Source organism: Corvus cornix, chromosome 28, assembly GCF_000738735.6.
Source record: "Corvus cornix cornix isolate S_Up_H32 chromosome 28, ASM73873v5, whole genome shotgun sequence".
Taxonomy (NCBI): Eukaryota; Metazoa; Chordata; class Aves; order Passeriformes; family Corvidae; genus Corvus; species Corvus cornix.
Window position 1 is genome coordinate 2,367,659 of NC_046356.1, and position 22,177 is coordinate 2,389,835.

General features: G+C 46.0%; 1 protein-coding gene across 1 annotated transcript in view; it reads right to left on the reverse strand.

Annotated features, from left to right (window-relative positions):
• Positions 1-22,177, reverse strand: part of INSR (insulin receptor) — a 55,896-nt gene that overhangs the window by 28,218 nt on the left and 5,501 nt on the right. The window contains exon 2 of the mRNA XM_039566040.1: positions 19,324-19,875. Coding sequence (XP_039421974.1) covers positions 19,324-19,875 — 552 coding nt within the window. The remainder of the gene's footprint in view (positions 1-19,323; positions 19,876-22,177) is intronic.

Sequence of the window (22,177 nt, forward strand, 5' to 3'; positions counted from 1 at the left end):
TGTGATTCAGACGGGCCAGAAATACGGGTTTTGTTTGGGTTTTTCACTGCCACGCTGTGCTTTCACTGCAGGTCAACACTGCATAGCTTTGTGCACCTCATTACCCTTCTCCACCGAGGTCTGCAGACCCCAGTAATTGCCACGGCCCAGAGATTTGCCTTTTTGCGTGAAAAGATTGTCTCCCCAGGGAATGGTCAGGGTCCCAAGGTTGCCAGAGCTCCAGGAGAGTTTGGACAAGGCTCTCAGGGGTGCACAGGGTGGGACTGTTGGGGTGTTTGTACTTGACGATTCTTGTGGGTTCCTCCCAACTCAGGGCGTTCTGTGACTCTCAGATGGCACTTTTGGGAGCTGTGGCACATTCTGCAACACATGGGGAGGAGGCTCAGGGAAGGTTCAGACATGACACCCGCACCCCCCAGCCTCTGTTAAGGCTGTGTGAGACTTTTGGACAATGCAGGGCCCTGCTCTCAGCACAGGGAAAACAGTGACTCTCTCCATTCCTCACAGAAAGTCCAAAGGGAGCTCCACAAACCCAAGTGAGAGACAAAGGAACAGCCATTCTGGGTAGGGGCAGAAGCCACCACACTGCACCACAAAAGCTGCTGCAGGGCCATGGCTTCAGCAGCAGCGCCAGGACAAAGCTGCCCAGCACAGCCACAACACCTCCTCAGCAGATCTGTAGGAGCTGGGTGTTTAAAATCCCTGTCCCAAAGCTGACAAAGAGCCCAACGTTAACAAACCCGGGGAGAAGCGCAGCGACACAAGAGGCTCAAACCTGTTGTTCCAGGGGCGAATAAATATTTAACTCGCTGCTAGCGTGGCTCCCAAGACTGAGGAAACAATGCCTTTTCCAAACCTTTCTGATTAGAGATTCAAAGGGACATTTCTTCGTGCTGCTGAGGCCCAGCTGGGGGGGACAGGCGGCCGCGGAGTCAGCGCAAAGGAATTCCTACCTCCGTGGATCGCTCCCGTGTTTCACCACTTCCCCATGCTCCAGGTGGAAACTAAACACACTGATACTGTAAACACATTCCCGAGCCAGCACAGGTAACCAGGAGATCCGTATTTAACAGGCAAGTCAATTAAGCATTAAGCTGTTAAAAACTTCGGGTTTAGGTCTTTTTTCTTGTTTACTGTTAATAAAACGGTGAATTGTCTGAGAAAGAAGGAGAAAAACACTGCTCAGGATTAAGTTTTGCTATTCCTTTGGGATTCTCTGCCACCGGGTGGGTTTAAATAGCAACATCCTGGGTGAGCTGAACTGGGTGCTCACACAGGTGGTGGTTTGGGTTGGGTAAGAGGAACATGGTTCATTAAGGACAAATTCTAAACCACACATACAAACATCAAAATGCTGCACATGTGCTGTCCAGGCACCACATGGGTTTGGGACTGATCTGTTGTGAATAAATCTGATCTTTTTACAGTGCAGTAACAAGGCCTGTGTGTGTGGACGGGGGTCAGTGGAGGCAGCCTGGGCCACCACGGGTGTCCAGTGTCCAACGGCCGAGCCGGTGACGAGCAGCAAGCTCCCCTCGCACCATCAGCTCCTCTCCCCTGGCTTACACAAACTCTATTTTGATTACAGACAAGGCAATTAGGAGGCTCCAGATCCAACGGAGTCCAGGACACAAAACAACTGCGGCAGGAGAACCGCCCTCAGCCTCAGCCAATGCATTTGCTGCCTGCGCAGGGGAGGCATCCAACCCAACCGCCCGCTATCTGCACAAGGCAAACAGCCTTAACCCTGCCAGCTCCCCAGCCAGCCCTGGCCTCCCACCACCACGCAGAAACCTCATCAGCCTAATGCAATTTAATGCAATTGAAGGGCTGCCATGGGTTTTTCAGCATTTGAGTCGCGCGGGGTGTTTATAAGCGGGAGGGGAAGGCAGGAGGGAGCCGGCACGAAGCCGGCGTTGCCACGGCTGAAAATGGCTTGTTTTGGCCGTGACACGGCTGCCCTGGTGCCAGGGCTGGGCTGGTGTCATGTTAGACGACGGGCACACGCACAGAACCCAAAGCCAGAGCCCCACAGAAACAGGATCGCAGCGCTCTGCACGTCCCCGTGGCTTTTTTCCCCCTCTTACTGTAAATGGCTGCGAGATGTGACATATAAATTTATCCACACACAGAGTCCTACTTGAGTTACAGCTGCAGAGGGAACTGTAATTTCATTTCCTAACGGTACAGTCACGGCAGTGACCTCCGCAGCAATGGGTTCTTGTGGTTCTAAACAAAAACAAAACCAACAAGGAAAGGGGAAAGAAAAAAAAGGAAACCCAAGGACTAATCGCCCCCGGCAGTAACTCCTCAGTGTGTTGCAAGCATGTGATCTTAATTTAGTACTACAGAGCCTGGGCTTGTTTCCTGCTGCAAGTGCTGAGCAGCATTGCTGCTATGGAAATCCATATGGGTCTTACTCCCTATAAAATGATGTATGAAATCCTGTTGTACACAAACAGTATTTTTGACTTGATCGCTTTTGCTCTTTCAGTCATTCCCTTCTGGTCAAGAAGTACCCTGATTCAGTAAGTTGTTAAATGCCATTTGTCCTATAAATGTAATTTTTATCCCTAAACCTATTTTTAATTTTTTCACTCATGATCATCTATTTTCTTGTGAGCATTTATTTGATCTGAACACATCAAGACAACACCTAATCCCAGTGCATTAATGTATCATAAGGCTGAAAAGAGCTATTAAATTAAGCAAAACTGTGTCTGGTGAAGACTTAAGTAAAAAATAAATCTAAAACCCACAGCAGAGTATGTGGACAGAGGATTGCTGCAAAAAACCCAATGTGCTGCAAACCCCACTGCACTCTGGCTTATTCCTTCAGTTATTTCTTCATGTCACGGGGACCAGAGAGGCAGAAACCTAAACCCCAAACCCCACCAGCAGCAGACTTGGGCTGCACTGGACACACTGCTCCCAGGGCACCACAGAGGCAGAAACATGCCTGGGAAGGACAGAGTTGGAGAGGTCCAGTGGACTGTAAAAAGCACAAGGACTTTTGATCTCCTTGGTGACAAACAACAGCAGCTCCCCCAGCCCTTCCTGAATCTACAAAATAAATGGAGTAACTAGAAGAGAACAAAAAATAAGAAGTTAACACAGTGATACCAAAATCCTGCCAGCAACGTCTGGCATGGGCCGCAGTGGTCAAGCAAAATTCAGGAAATAATCACAAGATGCTCAAGCAAATTTGATGTCACTTATTCCCAGAGCTCAGCTGCTCTAACAACACTCATCCCTCACTTTTCCCCAAAGACAACCAAGGAACAACCCTTCCAGGAGGCATCGACTCAAGTGCTGTAACCCACAACAAAGGGCTGCAGTTCTCACCACCAGCTCGGGAAAGAGCAAGTGCCAAATAAATCCCAGATTTTACAACCAGCACTAAAATAAAGTGTTATTTATAAAATAAGATATTACAGTACATAATGCCATGACCCCTCTGAACTGCGAGCTGGGAACGTTAGGAGGTCTGTATTTACACAGGAACAGATAAAATTAACTGCAGGTGCCTCCCTTCCCATGGACAGTGACTTCCAAAAACAACACACTTACTACAACGTCAAGGAAACTCTTCCCATTGACATTTCTCAGGACAACATTACACCTCTTATCTCATCTATCAGTAAGGATAAGAAAAAAACCTGTTTCTCCTCCCAACCCTTCCACAAATTACGTGCTCAAGTGGAGCTACACGGAATGGCTCAGATATTCCAAACCGGAGCCGGGGTTCGGCCGCTTCCCGCCAGGAACAGCTGAAGCCCACGGCGATGCTGGACCTGGGAGGATCAGCAAATGTGAGTTTAGACAAGATAAAAGAGTTTGGAGTCGTGTGCCACCTTGTCCAGCTGTGATAGTGGAGGTCTGTGGAAGAAGTTGTTGAATGGAGATACGAGAAAGGTTGAGCTCAGTTGTTTACAGAGGAAAGGGGCAGATAACAGGAGATCTCTCCAGAAACAGCCTCCTCTGTGCCAACCTTCTGCTGTGTAAACTGAGGAGTAATTCATTATCTTCTGCACTACACCTGCTAGTGGGGCATTTCCCTGCAAATACATATTTACTCCTGGGTGAATTATGCCAAGGAATATGGGAAACATGCTAAGAGGAGCTCGCACATATGTATACACACACGTTTTACTTATGTAACATACAAAATATACGTAATTCATCTTAATGTGGTGAAGCCTGGAGGAGACATCAACCTCAACAGACCCACAATGCCTTTGGTCACTCGTTCTTTATCTTCTTAGGAAGTGACAACCTTTGCAAATGAGCTTCTCCAGCTCCACAGCGAGGCACAAGGCAGGGCCTGTGCCCAGGTGTACAAAGTCCTGTGTAAATTCAGATCCAATGGATGGAGTTCAACAGCCCAGTATCATCTCTTATTTTTGGGGACAGGACTTCTTGGGCTACAAACCTCAGTTACGAAAGGCCCTCATTTTTCTTCCACTGAACCCTCAGGACAAGCTCTCCTTTTCATGTATTTTTTAAACCTTTCTGTTGCTCTCCCTTGAAGGTTTTCACTCCTGCTCTCCTCCGTCGCCCCAACTATTTACACAGAGGACTGGATGTTTCCCACCCAAGTGTCCCTAATACTGCCCAGACACAACAAAGATCAAATAAACATTTTCCTTTTGTGTATTTTAAGCAGTGGTGTTCACACCAGGACTCCAAGCCCCTTGGGAACTGAACTTACAGAGCAAAGCACCTCACGCTGAAAAAAAAAAGAATTCATAAAGAAATTAAAACTCAAGACCAGGTCTGTTTTCATCCTCCTGGCACCTTCCAATTGAGCCGATTCCCCACACAGGTACAAACAACTTGCAGAAATCAAGCAAAGCTGCTGGCCATAGAGCTCAAACTACCAAAACACCGAGCTCGATCTGAAAACACAGCAGCAACTGTTAAAGGTGGGACAAGTGTCACAAAGTGCACACCAGGATAGCGACCAGAAGCTGTAAATACTTTACCCGGTGTCTACAACAGTGCTGTTGTGCCATTCTCTGGCAAGCAGGTCAAGCCTGCTCCTTGTACTTTGTGTTCAAAATTACACGGGAGCTTAGTGTCAGGGATCAGAAATAACCACCCACCTCTGCTTGGCGGCTGGGTTTTCTTAATATGCCAGCCCCAAAACTGACACCACATCTTCAGGCAAAAGATTGTATTTCATTCTGTACAGCAGAAGAGACAATTTGTAATTTAGACCAAGACCAGAATCTTTAACGTTAACTTGGGGCGCTTCCCTGTAAAGCTTTGATCATAATTTTACTCACAAAAATAAGGTTGTTTTCCTGTTGTTATGGTTTGTTAAATTTCAATCTTTATTACAACCCAAGGATTTGGTGTTATCATTCAACAGTTGATGCCACCTGGGAGCCTCATGAAAGCTTCATGTTAATATTTAACTATTTATTACTCTCCAACGTACAGCATCTTGTAAACATCCCTGTTCCCTTTAACCTCCTCCTGCCAAACCTGCTCGCTCACTGCAACCCCAGAATACCCAAATCACAGGAAAGTGGTCCAGGCATGTCCTAAAAATAAGTGATGGTCCTTGTGGGTCCCTTCCAGCTCAGGATATTCCATGATTCTATGATTCTAGGAGCTGGTATGTAAGAAACAGAGACAAGTGGAGATACACACAAGGACTTGGTGATGGTTTAAAACCAAAGTCCATCTGATTTTTCCAAACACAAGTTATTTTACCTACAAAGCCCGTCCTGTAAATGAGGAGCGATGATACAATCAAGGCACGAGGCAAAACGTCCAAGCTCTGCTTTCTGCAGAGATAAGGGAGGGACAAGATTCCTTTCCTCAAGGCCACGGGGAAGGATGTTGTAGTAAACAAGGCATGAAAGAACGAAAGCTATGCTGACACGTGGGGATGAGGAAAGATGGAATTTTAGATACGTTACATAAATGTAATCCGGACACAGAAAACAACAACTACACCAAAACAGAGGCACGGTTTACAGCAAAAATGGAGCTCTCCATAACTCAGACAGGCAATGGAATGGGCGGAAGTATAAGATTAACCACAAGGAGATTATGCTGATAACTAATGATCTACACAGAAATGTCAGGCAGAGGTTAAGATTTTAATCTGGGCAGATTTCACGGCACAGTCATGAATTGTAAACATCGATACTGAAACCGACTTTGTGTTTGTGGGTGACGAGACTGAAAACAAACAGAGAGAAAAAAGGAACGGGGCTCACTCCAGATCCCCCTTTCTTACTCCAGATCCCCCTTCCTGCCTCGCCTCCCAGAGAGGATGAGGAGAGAGAGCAAGGCAAAGCATCACCTTTGCCAGTCGTGCAAAGAAAGGCGGATTTTCCCAGGAAGCAGAGCTAACTGGCTCTACCAACCAGATTTATTTATTTTCCTGAAATTACCAAGGTGCACAAACCGCTCAGTGCACAGTCACTTAACAAGCTGCCCAAATCCAGGCTCACCAGGAGCACTGACCCATCCATCCTCCATTTATTTCCCACATGGATACACCCCGAGCTCCACACTGTACTGTGCCTTCCTTCACTTAACAGGTGTCACTTCAGTTTTCCCTGAACATACAGTAATTTTTCCCAAAGCAATATCTGAACTGTGAAAAGGAGAAATGGATGCAGTATCTCGTTACCAGTATCAAACCCATCAATTCTGTGCACCCACATAAAATTCTCTCAACCCCTCAAGCCATTGTGGCCTCCTCAGCTCCTGCCCATTCCTTTGCACACCCTCCCCAGTTTGCCCAAAGCTCTACACACGCTCGCCACGGTTTATTTCGAGGCAGAAGAATTTCCTTAGCAGGACTGAAATAGATACTGTTTGCCTGCAGAGCCAAGCAATGTGCAATGTATTTTTATTTACTACTCGCCCTCGTCATCCTTGGCATACCAGCAATGCCCATTTTCAAGTAATTCACTGTATATGAATATGTGGCACTGCACAAATTATCCAGCTTGGCTCTTCCCAGTTATCCAGATATCCACTGGCTTAACAGCTTCTCCTTACAAACACACTGATCCCTGGAGTTTTTTGTGACTGTGCCACATCCCTCTGCTGCTCTAACCCAGATGCCAAATGAGAAATGATAAAAATGACCAAAAGTCACACAAACACAACCCTGAGGAAAACCAAACGGCTGGAGACGAGTACAAAAACCATTAACTACATTGCACAAACCACCCTTGGAGGCCGTTAATTTATTTCTCCTTGTAAATTGTGCAAGAGAAAGTTGTAATCTGAAGGTATTTAATGCCAAATTAGTTGTGCCATCTCAACAAGGCCAGAGACAGGGGAACTGAATCATTCAAAGTTACACTGAACTCAGGGGAGATCTTGGATTCTTAATCCTTCTTCCACAATACTTGATGGCTCCAACTGTCAATGGTCAGAATTGTGAAAATTCTGCTTTATTTCATACCATGGTAAGCTCTTAAAACAAAACTGACTGTCACTGAGGTCACAGGGAAGTGCAGGAATAGCTGAAGTCCCATTATCCATCGGTGAAGCTGTGCTGGGCCAGGCAGGAACAGGATCTGCTGACATCCCCCACCCCTGCAGGCGTGTGCCACAGTGCTAAAAACCTTCACTTTATCAGCACGGGACTCAGATACGGTCTAATCACCAGCTGCCATCAGCATTGTCCACTGCAGAGCAATTAGGACTATTCAGAGCTCTCTAACTGATGCCACAGCCACGGATCCCCTCACGGGGCAGTTACTGGGGAAACCAGTGTGGAAATCGCCTTACAACAGAGAGAGCCCTCTGGGGAAAAAAATGACACAAACCAGCATTATCTAGCAAGAAAAAGAGATGGGATTCTCCTCTAAAAGTAACCCGAAGCCGTATCAGTTTCTCCAGGGACAAAGAGTCTTTTTCTTCATCAAACTCTGGAGGTTTCAGGTCTCAGCTCAGAGCTGCCAGCACTGGAATCAATCTGCCAATGGAAGGGAGCCCAGGGAGCTTTGGAGATGCCACCCAGTCCATCCACCTGTCTGAGGCCACCTCGAATACTCTACCTATGACATTTCTGATGGCTGTCTGTCTAAACCCACCCATAAGTTAAATTCTGCCTCGAGGCACTTCCTTCACTGGCCAGCCGAAGTTGATGGAAGTCACAAAGAGGGGCCTAACCCCTGGCAGCGCCAGGAAGAGACTGACGATACCCCAGTCCACATCCAGCACTCAGCCCTCTGCAGAACACCCAGAGCAAAGCAGAACACTTGGTTTCAGCTGATTGCTGAGACCTGCTCAGCCTCCTCCAGCACCAAAACAAGGCGCGGATTTGAACCCGAGCCACTTCAAATCAGGCTCTGGGTGGACGGACGTGTTCCCACAGCAGAGAGTCACTGGCAAATCTGAGCACCAAGAGACCCGCAGCGTGTTTGAAAAACACAATCTGAAGTTCTTTTTGTTATCACAGATTAGAGCATGTGGAAAAACAACAGGCTCTTCCCTGCTGCTGATGAGCAAGAAGCGTCACGCGGCTGCTCCTCCTTTCGCCGCCGGAGCCATGCAAAACACGGGGACGTTTTTCTTATCACACCCACCAAATTCACACACTGTACAGGCTCAAAGGAGAACATTTCATATTTCCCAGAACAAAAACTGACGCTCGATGCAGATACCCAGTTCGAATGGACTGGTTTTGTGGACTAGAAACTCGATATCCAAGCACTGAGAGAGCAGCCAAACACTACACAAATTATTTAAGCAGCTCTGGAGATAAGGTTAGTGGAGTGCGGAAGAGAAGCTTAAGGAAAATCTACACATGGCATTTCTTTAGCCTATTTAATAATTGTGGAGACGCTGATGAGGTAAGAAGTTGTTTCAGACAAAGCACCAGTTTCTACATAAATTGCTTTTTCCTTAAGTCTCCAGGTAAGACTGTCCCATGTGCGATGCTCCCCTCTGCCAGAAACAGAGCACGCAGATTCCCACAGCCTAAAATCCACAGAATTGAATGAACAGAGAAATAGTTTGTTGAGCTTTAAAGGCTTCACTTCAAGTACTGTTTTAAAACAAAAGCCTTATTCCTTTAAGCCCTGTTAAGGCTCCACTGGGCGAGACTTTCAGACAGTCAGACATCACACTGAGGAGCTCCATTTCCTCTCTGGCTTTTGGGAGCTTTTGAGGGGTACTTAGAGGGAGCTCTTGGACTCCTCCATCCCGAACTGAAGCTGTGTAAACACATCAGTGCAATCAGCCTGACTTCAGAAAGATGACATTCAGAAAAGACCAAAGACCAGAAAACAACAACCCTGTTTCATTTCATTAAATCACTGCTCTATGTTTGCACTAACCAGAGAATATAATTGGATTGTCTTCTCAGAAAAGACAAGAAGAACATCTGTCTGATAGTCAAATTTTAATGAATCTTTTCATTGCTCATGAAGTATTAAAATCCTTGCAGTGCCGTAACGCAACACGGATGCGCTTAATGAAGTTGAAAATGGAAACAGAAAAATGCTTTGTTATCCTGTGATGTCTGTGGAATTGCACATGCCTTACTCCTGGGAAACCAACACACAGGGCTAAGGCTTCCTGCAAAATTCCTGAGATTTTCTAATCAAGCCCACCTTCAAGTGCAAACATTCTTTATGTACTTTATCAATCATAAAACGCTGCTGATACAACAGAGTTTGTCTGGAGCCTCTGTGTGAGGGATTTCCCGGTGCCCAGGTCAGTGCAATAGCTGGAACTTGACTTTTTTGTTGCAGGTTGCTGAGTGAACTCCCAGTTCCTGCAGATATTTCAGAGCAAACAACTCAGAAGCTGACAGCGTCTCACTCATGTTATCGGAAGTGACACTGCCAAGTTCAGCAGCTCTGCCACAGACACCAAATAATCCATCCCTGGAACACCCAGTGTCAGGCTTGGGCTCTTCACATCAATGGGGGAAAATCAGCCAGCAAACAGACAGCCCCATTTTGTGTCATCAAAGTGCCACATGAGAACGTCACATCCCAGCACCCAACTCCTTCCTCTTGGCAGGGAAGGAGGGTCTGCTCCTGCACCTCTGGAACGCTGTGGAGAGCCCAAGCTCCTGCCCTGGGACCCCTGCCCAAGGTTAGAGCCTTGCACTGCAATAATGCTGTGTGCTCTCAGCATAATTAAAACTCCCACAGCTACAAAACCAGAGAAAAACATCCAAAATTGGTCTGGAAATTATGGCTTCACAGATCCAAACCCTGCCTGCTCCCTTGCCCCATGAACCTTCCCTTCCTCACACCCTACAGCCCAGCACGCTTTGTTTTGATGAACACACTGGGACCAGCCTCCTCCCTCCCTGCCCCAGACAATCCACATTTTAAAAACCACTAAATGAGGAATTGTGCCCAGGCATCAGACCAAAGTGAGCCGAGAGGAGCACGAGGGAGCAGAAAGGCAGAACTGCAGATGTTGCTGCTCAGCTTGCAGGTGTTTTCTCTGATCTCTGACAAACCTGCTCCCTAAGTTGCCTTAACTCTGACTTAAAAACCATCAGTCTTGTGCTGTGAGACGAGCTCAGGCTCAGCTCATCACATCAGGGCCCTGAAATTCCACTGTGGCCACACACCAGCACGGATCCTGGGGAGTCCCAAGTGACCAGAGTCCGACGTGTGCAACTCCAGAAGCCTCCAGATGTCTGAAAACAGACTAAAAAGGCCTTGCAAGTTATACACTCTTCATCAGATCAATCTTGCTAAATACCTGGCAGCCTCTTTATGCCTATGAACAAGGCATAATTCCTGAGAAGGGTCACAGTTCCTGACAGTTCACCTGTCCAGCAGCTGCCAGTGCTTCAGTGGCTGCTGCGTGGGAGCTGAGCTCTGCAAAAGCTGAAACTGCCCAAGTTATAATTCCAATGGAGCAGCAGCTCTTGGCATCCTTGGAAAAGGGCACCTCTGACCTGATACACAAGATTAAGGCCGCATTTCTTTTTCCTGGAGTGCACCAAAACCACACACACCCTGAGTTCTTTAGAAACATGCTGAAGAGAATTAATCCCAACATTCTGCTGAATGCTATTCTAACTGGACTTTCTTTCCAACCCTTTGCTGGCATTTCCTTCAAAACATCTTCTTCCTCAGAGCCTTCATCTCTCAGGGTGCCCAGAAGGCAGGGAAATAAACACAATCTCAAATTAAGGAATTCCTATTGAGGGTACAGAAGCTCCTTTTTAGTACAGAGCATCCAATTCCAGTTATAAAACTTTCTGGACACGAGCAGGTTCTGAGTGTCCTGCCTGGGTCAGTTTAAACCCAGATTCACAAGGAATCCAGACTCTTCACATGAAACCATTAAAGTACTCAGCCAGCATTTAAGCACTGCACGGAGCCAAAATTAATTCTCTGTTTGTTTTATGTGTCACAAGCCAAAAGAAAAGCCAGGCCGACAACGCTCCAGCAACGTCAGCCCGGTGCCCCTCAGTACCCTCACCTACAAAACTGAGATAAAGATGAAGGCAATGGCTGTGATCCAGTATCTCCCTGCACACTTATGCAATGCCAGACAAAAGCTTGGGATCAAAGCAGGAACTGCAGTAACTACAGGCTCGTCCCAAGCAGGCAATCCCAGCCAGGACCCCCACAACTTCCCCTGACCCAACTTTTTTCTTTCATTTTTTTTCTGAACATTTTTTCTTTCCCACCTAACCAACAGCCTTAATTAAGCAGCATAAACATCCCAGCAAGTTCATTCACATCCCTCAGTGGGAATTTGCAGACAATTATAGGATATAATTGGGAAGCCTAATCATTGAACTTGTACCCAGCTATTGTTACAAGCTGAGAGGAGGGTGAGTGTTGCTTCCTCCAGGACACGGCTGGTTATTCCCCAGCTCTGTAATTAATCAAAAGGTCCTGAAATCCTCAACCTTTCAGTTAGAAACAATCTTTGTGCTGGTCACACCTGGGGGGTTTTGACCTTTTTTTGTGTTTTATTTTGGGGTTTTTGTGTTTTGTTGGGATTTTTTTAAGCACAGCAATTATTTACAGAGGCAATCCCTGTCAAATCCAATTCCTGATAGGGAGAGATGTTTCAGAGAGCTTTGCCAAGTGACATATTTCAGTTGGTCTGCTCACACACTCTGAATGCACTTCTTTGTACAGACCCAACAGTTCACAATCCCTTCACAGCCTTGAATAACAAAGATTTCCAGTTCCTCCCCTGTAAAATCAAAGCCTGTTGTCCCATCACATAGCTTACATTCATTCTGCTCATTTTGCCTAAATCCGGGAAGGGGCATCGGAATTGCACTCGATTTAGGATACTTTTACAATTAATTAAAAGATTTAAAAGGCAGAATTTCATTGTCCTGCCTTCATGAAGGAGGTGTAAAGGGAGGAAAACATACAGAATATACAAGCTGGCTAACTCCTCGTCCTTGCTTACAGCACCCAAGCACCCTGAACATCCAGCAGGATTTGCTCTGAATGAAACACATCTCCTCCTCCTTGAACAAACACATCACACCAGGTGAACCATTTCCTGCTCTCTCATTCATACATTACCACCACATGTTAACTCTGTCACTCATTATTTGTTTGTTAGTTTGTTTGTTTTCTTACACTCTCAGACTTCCCTGCTGCACACCCAGACAGCAGCATTTTCCGAAGAATGTGTCTGCCAAGTCTCCTGGTTTTTAACTAACAAGGGGTAGTGCAGGCTCCCTTGGTCAAGCAAAAAAAGGTAACTTGGAACTGTTCTTGAAGAGGGAAGAGTTCTACCTGAAGCACCCTTGGAACTCCCAAGGAGCCGACGTCAGTGCTGAGGATCAAACCGAGGTTTAAGAACACCTTGAGTATCTTCAGTGCTGGACCACGGCACGGGAGGCACTGCACTCCTCTCACCTCCTCCAGGGCCCAGACACCAACTCAAGTAACAAGTGTTTTGGGGAAAGGCTAAGGGTGAAAGAATTAAAACAGCAGCTTGAACCAAACAAGGTGAAAACTTTTTCAGTTTTCACTGTATCAGCAGCAAAATACCTCACTGTCCTTTTTAACTCGTCAAAAACCTTTGCCTTGACAAGATTTTTGTAGAGGAATGCCGATTTCTTAACTATGGGGAGGAATTCTCTGAATTTACTGTGTATTTACATTTCTAAAGATGACATGGGTCAGACAGCTGCTTCTGAAGTGCTGCTTGGGATTTGGGGCAGGGGCAACAAATCTTCCACTTTCCAATCCCGAATTTAATTAAAGGTGCAGCAGTGAAGAACCTGAGGAAACATCAGCTCAGCTGCACATGTGGGAATTTCTGAGCAAGTTGAGACCCTTTGTATTGAAATCCTACAGCCTTGCATCACCCCACCTCAGTGGAGAAAAGCCACTCCAGATGCTTCTTCTCCAGTTTTGTTTGGTGTTTCCAAAGGAGCATACTCTTAAACAGTCATTTGTACAGAGGGATTGTTTCCACCCCTTCTCCCCCAATTCTGGGCTGTATTGCAACCCCAAGCAGCATAAATCTCTTAACTACTCTTCATAAGCTCAAGTGAATTAGTTTAGGATGTCTCAGTGCTGGCAAAGTGTCACCACTGCCCCAGCTACAGGCCCTCAATAAAGCTGTAGCTTGGCAGGGTCAGCACAGACACCCCAGTGAGATTATCCGGTGTCAGCTTCCATCTGGCATTTGTCAGAGCAAGGGAAAAGAAAAAAAGCCACCCCTTATCAGATCTCCAAATAAAAGGAGCACTTCCACTTCATGTAGTAGCAACTGGAAGAATTTCCTTTGTGTTTGAAGCTTTAAAAATATCTTGCCCTTGAGGCTGGCTGAGTCTGCTCAGCACTTCGAGACCCCTTTCCCATACAAAGGTAATAAAACCAAGCTCATGGTTACAGAAATTCCCAGCACATAAAAATTACAGGAAGCTGTTGCTAAGTAATATTTCTACCTAAGTAAACATCACAAAGCGTTTCCCACACACACCTCTGAACTTTGTTATTCAAACCTGCCTTGAAGATGTTCAGAGTTGCAGAATTTCTGCTGGCACTGGTCTCTCTGAGAGCGCTCGGTGCTGTTTCACAGCAGTTGAAAGACATTTCAGGCTGAGCAATGTTTTTCTCAGGGCTTTGTTGTGCTGCTTGTACTCGGGAACAAAGCAACTCCTCAGTTCCTTACCTGTCCCTTATCTGTCCCAGAATTATCCCCAGATAAATCACAGGGAAATTAAAGAGAGATCCTGTTGTATCCCTTTGTCTCCAGACCTGCTTCCCAACATGACAGGGGGAAAAAAAATAAATCACAGAATGTCCTGATTTGGAAGGGACTCACACGGATCATCGAGTCCAGCTCCTGGCTCTGCACAGGACAACCCCAAAAATCACACCCAAAACAGTGGAAATTTATTATTTCCACACAGAACCTTTCTTCAGCAGCTCTTTGCACGTCATTTATTCCAGACTGTCATCCTTTCCATCTGCTGCTTTATGTCCTCTTCAGTGGACCCAAATTGTTTCATATACTTTCCACAAAGTCGGTATTTTGCCACAAATTCTAAACTGCACTAGTTGAGAAGCAACTTTTGTTTTTATCACAGAAAATAAGATAATAGATGGAAAAAAGGAGCCTGCTGACAGACCTGAAACAGCCCACACTCTTAATAACTCAAATTTCCTGGTAGCAAGAAGCCCCAAGATCAAGTAGATAATAGATTCCTACAAAGGTTTCATTCAGGATGAACAAGGGAACCTGAATTATATCTTATCTTCTAAGTAATGAAGTCTATAGTTCACGGAATTATAGAATTAATCCCAGAATGGTGTGGGTTGGAAGGGACCTTGAAGCCCATCCAGTGTCCCCTGCCCTGGGCAGGGACCCCTTCCACTGTCCCAGGCTGCTCCAAGCCCCGACCAACCTGGCTTTGGACACTGCCAGGGATCCAGGGGCAGCCCCAGCTGCTCTGTCCCAGGGCCTGCCCACCCTCTGAGTAGAGAATTTCTCCCTAACATCTGGCCTAAATATTTCCTCTTTTAGTTTAAAACCGTTCCCCCTTTTCCTATCACTATTTGGCCCCGTCAAAACTATTTCAGATATCCATCCTTATATTCCAGGAATGTGGCTCTTCAGTGTTCACCAAGGGACTGTCTGATATTGCAGATAATTCTGCTGGTAACTTTTATTTGGCCATTCCACTTTTCCTTCCTATTGCCTTACTCCACTTCCACATGACCCGACGTGCAATAAAAGGCTCAACCCGCCTTTGTAATTAGACTGTCAAACCCATCAGACTGCTCCAAGTTCTGTATGGACAGAGCAGCCTGACTGCAGGGAGAATTGGCAGGAAATCCTATTTCAGAGGGAATTGTTCCTTCTGCAAGAGGAGTGACAGACATATAGAAAAAAAAAAGATGTGGAAAAAATGCGAAATATGAAAATCATGTTTGGCAGATCCAGACCGAGGTCTAGGACGTGGCATTTCCAGCATTTTTGTTGTCTGCATTCTTCAGCAAAGACGCTCTCTGCAGTGCAGGACCAAGAAGTACGTTTTGATGGCAATAAAATAACTGTGTATGTGAAAAGAAAACCCTGTTAAAAATGTCACTGCAGAGATACAAAACCCCCAGAACAGGAACAGCACTTGGCTGCCATAAACAGCATCAGGCTAGACCCAAATTCCAAACAGACTACACATTTCCCTCCCTGCCTACCCAAAATATAACATGAGTTGGCCTTAACTGAACTGACTTGGTTTTCACACCAACATGAGGGATTTAGGGAAAAAAAAAAAAGAGAACTCTGAGGAAGCACATCCCGACGGATCTCAATCCATGGTGCATCCACCTACACATCCCTACACTCAGACACAGAGTCCTCAATACTGCAACTGGTTTTTCCAAGGGTGCAGCAGCCCACAAATGACTGCAGTTCCTCCCCACTGGTTTCATCCCCAACCTTTGCTCCAACGTCTGTAAGAAGATCCTTTACTTTGTTGACCTGAACACGTTATCACCAACTGAAAAAAAAAAAATAAATTCTGGGCTGGAATTGTAGCTCCAGGGATGATTCAGAGGCTTGGATGTGTGCCTTGGAGATAATTCCATGCTATAACTGAAAAGTTAGTTTTGGAGTCAACTGGGATATTTGCGCTGATTAAATAAAGGAATAATTAAATAAAACAGGGATAATGTGAAGCAACCACAGAGAGCTGGCAGGGGAAGGGCAGGGAATGGTGTGAAAGAGATGGGGGACACCAGGACTCCACTCCAGCCCCAACTTTGCCACTTCCCACACAAGACCTTTCAGAAAATCACAGAATCCTTAAGGCTGGAAAAGACCTTTAAGATCAAGTCCAACCATCAGCACCACTGTGTTCATCCCTAACCCCTGTCCCCAAGTGCCACAGCCTCACTGCTTTTGAGGGATGGTGACTCCAATGCTTCCAACACTTTACAACCTTTTCTATGAAGAAATTTTCCCCAGTTTCCCATCTAAACCTCCCCTGGGGCAACTTGAGGTTATTTCCTCTCATCCTGTCCCTTTTTCCCTGGGAGAAGAAGCCAATCTCCACCTGGCTGCACCCTCCTGTCAGGGAGTTCATTTTCTGTGGTGTCTTCCATCCTTCCCACATGTGCTCTCCCAAATTTCTTGCCCATCTCCTAATATTTTCCAGCAAGACTCCAAGCTTAGCAGGCTGGAAAAGCCGGTCAGCTTGGGACTTGTCCCTGTCAATTGACGCCCACTCTAAAAAATCAAAACAATCAATATTTACATATCCTTTAAGGGTTTTTCCCAGTCCCAGGGCAGCAGTTTAGACAGCAACAACTTCCCATCCAGAGATGCAAAAAATAAAATAAAAAAAAAAAAAAAAGGAACCAGAAGATTCTACACCGAGTTTCACGAAACAAACCAGGGGTACAAATAACCAGGGTTAAAAACTCCACAAAAACCCAAACTTCCCCGTGAAAATGATACCGAAATTGCTACATTTCATTCTGGTTAGAAGATAAAGAGAAAAAAATAGAAGAGAAAACACTTAAAACCAGAGAGCCAGGAGACTTCAACACTGCATTAGCTGCTGAAGATTCCCAGATAAGCTGCAGAAACGCAGAGGGAAAGATTTCATGACATTAATACCCCGGGTACTGGGAGCTGTTGAGAGGCTCTTCAGGCTAAGGAAAGCCAAAATACAATTCACACAAGCTTTTAATAATCTTGACAAAACAATTACACATGCTAAGGATACATTAGGGCTGGCACGAGAACAGAGGACGCAGCGATTGCACCGGCAGGTTCGCTAAATAAATGCCACTTAATCTCCACCATCGGCGTGTGCTCGGAGTCTAAAGGCTACTCACAAACAGACAGAAAGGTCTAAAAGACCTCTCAGGCTGTCAAAACAACTGCAGAAGCACAGGGGCAGGTGTCACAAGGCACGGGATCACACAGATCCCAGCTTGTGCAAATCAGTGGCTACCAAAAAATTAAAGTCCAAATCCGAACGTTCAAAACAAAGATAAGCTCGGCTTGTTAAGTGGTTTGGGAAGTGCATTCCAGTCACTGCCCAAATATGCAGGAGCACTGCTTCCCTACTGTTCCTTCTGCAAGGGACACGGAAAACCAGATGGGAGCATGTGTGTATGGTAACTTTTGAAACCATTTTCTGATTAAAATATCAATTTCTGGGTCAAACAGGTGTGGTGACTGAGCTGAGGCAGGTACTGGACAGGTGTCCTCCAACAAACTCCTGCACCAGAGGCTCAGGAGCTGAGATTTCTGTCCCAATGGTAAAATATTATCATTAAAATATTACATTTCTCCAGGTTTCATGGAAACAGGCAGTTGTTTAAAGGAGAGAAACCATCCATTCCAGTCTGCTGCAGCACAGCCCCAGAAAATTCACAGGAATGAGGGGCATTATGGTCTAGGCACTAAAAAAGTACCAAGCAGAGCTTTAACCTCATGAAATAGCAGAAAACACAGCACGTGAAATACATGAGAAACCAGGTTTCAGAGCTGACGTAACTGCATACCTGAAAGTTTATAAATAAAATGCTTTACAATCTTTTTTTTCGTTTTAAAAAAGGAACACACGTACACACTTGCATCTTCTTGCTCATACACTGTTATTCTGGCCACAAAAAATAAGCACTTTCTTTAAAAGGAAGCTGGACAATTTGGGGGTGAGGAGTAGCAGAGGGGAAACCACATTAATTGCATTAGTTTGTGCATACTGGTAGGAATTCCTCCTCAAATTTGGCACTTTGCACTCAGAGCCGCCCTTTAAAGCTTGGCAAGAAATTCTCTCCAGCCCACAAGTTTCCTAATTTCGTCTCAGGACACACTGGTTCATTTGGATGCACAACCTCCAGAAAGGCAGACAACCCTAAATGTGTCACTCTCACCTCAATTCACTTTGCTCCCCCCGTCAAGTCAGATTTAACATAAATCAAAGCAAATATATAATTAAAGCTAAGCTTAAGGTCAGTTCCAAGTTTGGAAAAAACAAATCTGTATAAAATTAAAAGCAACTTTAATACATTTGAGGACTGACGTGGTAACAGCAGGGAGATTTTTTGAACACAGCTTCTCCCCTGAACCAAAGCCCCGGGCTCAAAGCCCTGTTATTTCACCCTCTAACCCCACCCAGGTCCTTTCTCCTCCTTCTCCCTTTCCCCTTCAGGTCTGACTCAGCTTCCAGCTTCTTCTCTGAGCAAACGCTGCTCACTCATCCACAGATCTTACACCTTTTTATGGCAGGAAGGTTTTGGTAAAAATGGAATTGCACCTTTCCAGAATGGGGTTTATTCCATGGAGACTTTTCTCCACTGTTGTGCTTCCACCTGCTGCACCCTTCCAGTCAGTCTGGACTTTCATTCCCTACCCAAACCCTAACAAAGATACTCAGAGTACCAACTACTATACAAGACACTCAAAGTCCATTAAAATGGTGAGCTCTGGGCAGTTCCTGACTCTCCAGAGGAGCCAAACACAGAATTCTGGATACCTATAAACACAGGTGAAAGAACTGTCCACACAGCCCCATCCCAAAGGTTTTCTCTTCACCTCCTAATGTCAATTTTGAGCCCTGATTTAGGAATCTGTGCTTTCAGGTAGCAATCAATAGGCACCTATCAGCCCTCCAAGAATCCCAGAATGGTTTGGGTTGGAAGGGATCTAAAGCCCACCCAGTGCCACCCCTGCCATGGGCAGGGACCTCTTCCACTGTCCCAGGGTGCTCCCAGCCCTGTCCAGCCCGGCCTCAGACACTTCCAGGGATGGGGCAGCCACAGCTTCCCTGGGCAACCTGAGCCAGGGCCTCACAGGTCCTGACAGGTCAGACCTTGACAGCAAAGCCCCAGCTGAGACCCCGAACTGTGCACTCACCTCTCTGGCAGCGATCGTGCGTCCAGCAGCGCTCGATGAAAATCCCGTTTATCACCGTCGGGGGACAGTTGCTCTTCCCTTTCACAGTGCCCGGGCACACATCTCCACACTCTTCTTTGTCATCCTTGTTGGCCACGATGTAATTGTCTTCCACAGAATCCAAAATCCTGGACCAGTCGATGGTGGACAGGTAGCAGAGCTCGTTGTTCTTCTCGATGCGCACGGCGCCCCGGGTGATGTTCATCAGGTTGTAGAGGCCGATCTCCTTCAGGTGAACCATCTCAAAGATCACCAGGGCGTAGTTGAAGAACAGGCGAGTCCCTCGGATCACAGTGAGGTTGGGGAAGAGGCCCTTCAAGCTCTCCAGGCCGTACACACGGAACAGCAGCAGGTAGTCTGTGATCATGGTCAGCTTGGGGAAGCTGAGTTCGCGGAAATCTTCGGGCTTGGTTTTGAACATCAGCAGGATCTGCAAGTGGCCCTCGATCACAGTGCAGTTCTCCAGCATGTTCAGCCGGGTCAGGTTGTTGCGGATGTCCATGCTCCTGCAAACTGGGAGGCAAAGGACAATTTATTTATTTAACAAAAGATTAATTGTTGTAGTTTTCTAAACGTTCAGTTTTGTCCAACCGCACCGAGCTCCGCTCGGGACACGTGGCCCTCTCAGCAAAGCAGGCTTCAAGTGTTAAGAAATACACTGTGGGGAACGTTCCCTGGTATATGGTTACAAAACAAGAGTATTTCATCATTTTTTCTGCCATCTTGAGTCCCTGCCTGTTGCCTCTATCACGACTGCAGTGGTAACACCAGTCCTGGAACATCACTTGGCGCTCACAAAGGGAAGAGATGTCTGGGCTGTTTTCTTTAGGTAGCTGCCAGCAACACACCTACCTCATCTCAGATCGTGCAATTAATGCCAGGGGATTAGAGGGAGTCATTTAGAATGGTTGCAGGGAGGGGAAGATAGGAAAAGAGTAATGGCCAGAGATGGTAGTGCTTGGGAAGAAAGCAGCAAAACCTGGAAATGCACAAGAGCACAGCCCACGCTCCTGCCCAGACTCTGCTGACAGGAGTAATTTACTACATTAGTAATTTTTGCCCTGAGCATTCTTTTCAGATGAGGTGTTGGGGCTTTTTTTGTTATTATTTTCTCAAGCGTGCAAATCTCCCTGTCTTGACTATCGGGGCAGTTTATTTCACAGACCCAGTAACCAAAGAACTGGCAAAGCGAACAAATACATGAAGCATAAATTAGAAGGTAAAGCGAATAATAGGAATCCAGGCACCAGCAAAAGGAAAAAGTTTGAATAGGGGAATATTTTTTTAACTCTAAGCACAGGTAAGAAATCAAGAAGGAAATTTGGAGTCCCACACCTGTACAGCACAACGAAACTCCCTGCAACAAGTTCCCTTTTGAAAGCAACTTCATAGAAACATCAGCCAGTCCTTAATGTTCAAATCCAGTTGGATTCTTTATGAATTTTTCCTTTTTGAAGACTGCATCCACTCAAAGGATTTTCCCTTTTGTCTACAGCTGGGCCAGTCTCTTCCCTCCCCACTTAAGAACAAAAAACACTCTTTCCTCTTTTTGTCACTGTATGTAAAGTTCACCAACTAAAAAACCACCACATCACAGCTACAAGGGATGACCCAGCCTCAAAAAACTGATGTGAACACAAATATTTCACAGTTAGAATTGTCTGACTCCTCAAGGTTTAACACAGACCAACTGCTGTAGGGGTTAAAACCAAATTCTATGCAAATATCTTAATGATTATTCAAAAATTTGCTCCACTGACTGCAGGAAAAAAAAATTGGCAATACTAACATGGGATTTGAAGCAATCCTATTGCCCAATGGGATTTTTTGGCACTATATCCAAGTTGTTTCATAAATTGCCTTCTGGAAGAAAAAAGCCAACGTACACAGTGCCTCAAGGATTAAGGATGTACTTGGAAAAAGTGGGAAAAGGAACCTGATGACCGGCCAGCAGCAACCTCTCTGCCCCAAACCGTATTGCTGCCCATCCCAACCTGGGCTAAAGGAACTGGGAAAGCAACAGATTCAGCTTAAACACTCTGAATATTTCTTTGCAATAAATAACATTGGTATTTCCAAGGATGCAAGTGCATGGCAAGTCAGGACAGTGGTTCCTCCACGAAAGGAGAAGTAACAGAAGGACACGTAAGCAACTGAAAGACTGAATTCAACGTCCAAGTCACCAGTGCAGCTAAAATTACCTGATAAATTCAAAATCCAACATCTTGGTTCTTATTTATTCTTGGTTCTCATTATCGTGGGGCACAGTGGCAATGCTGGGGTGGTACCCACCACCAGCTGCTGTACCACAGGACAAAGTACTGCCTGTTGCAATGGACAGCTGACCCTGAAGTGAAAGGAAAGGTCAAAAAATACAGACCAGGAATTACTTCTGAGAGTCAGAGCTCCAGGCTATTGCTGTGGCTGAAGGCCACGAGATGCATGAATAACCTGAGCACAACTGCCTCTGTCTTTCACCGTTTTGGGTAGAGTGAGGCGAGTCACCAGGGGCTGCACACAAGCCCTTCACCCACACTATCCCTGCCCAGCTCCATGGACAGAGCACCTTGAGCACGGGTGAAAAGATCTGCAGTTAGGTATGGTCAGGACGAAGCTCTCTGAGTGCTGTGGCTGCATTTCAGGCTGTGGAAATCTTCCTTTTGTGCAGGAACAGAGCTAAGGAGCTTGGTCTGGAGGAGCTACCCGGGTGGGCAGCTGCTGCATCACACCGGTGTCTGAGGAACAGATCCACAGCCAGCAGGGATTCAGAGAGGATGATCTGAACCCCAGAATGATGTGGGTTGGAGGGACCTTA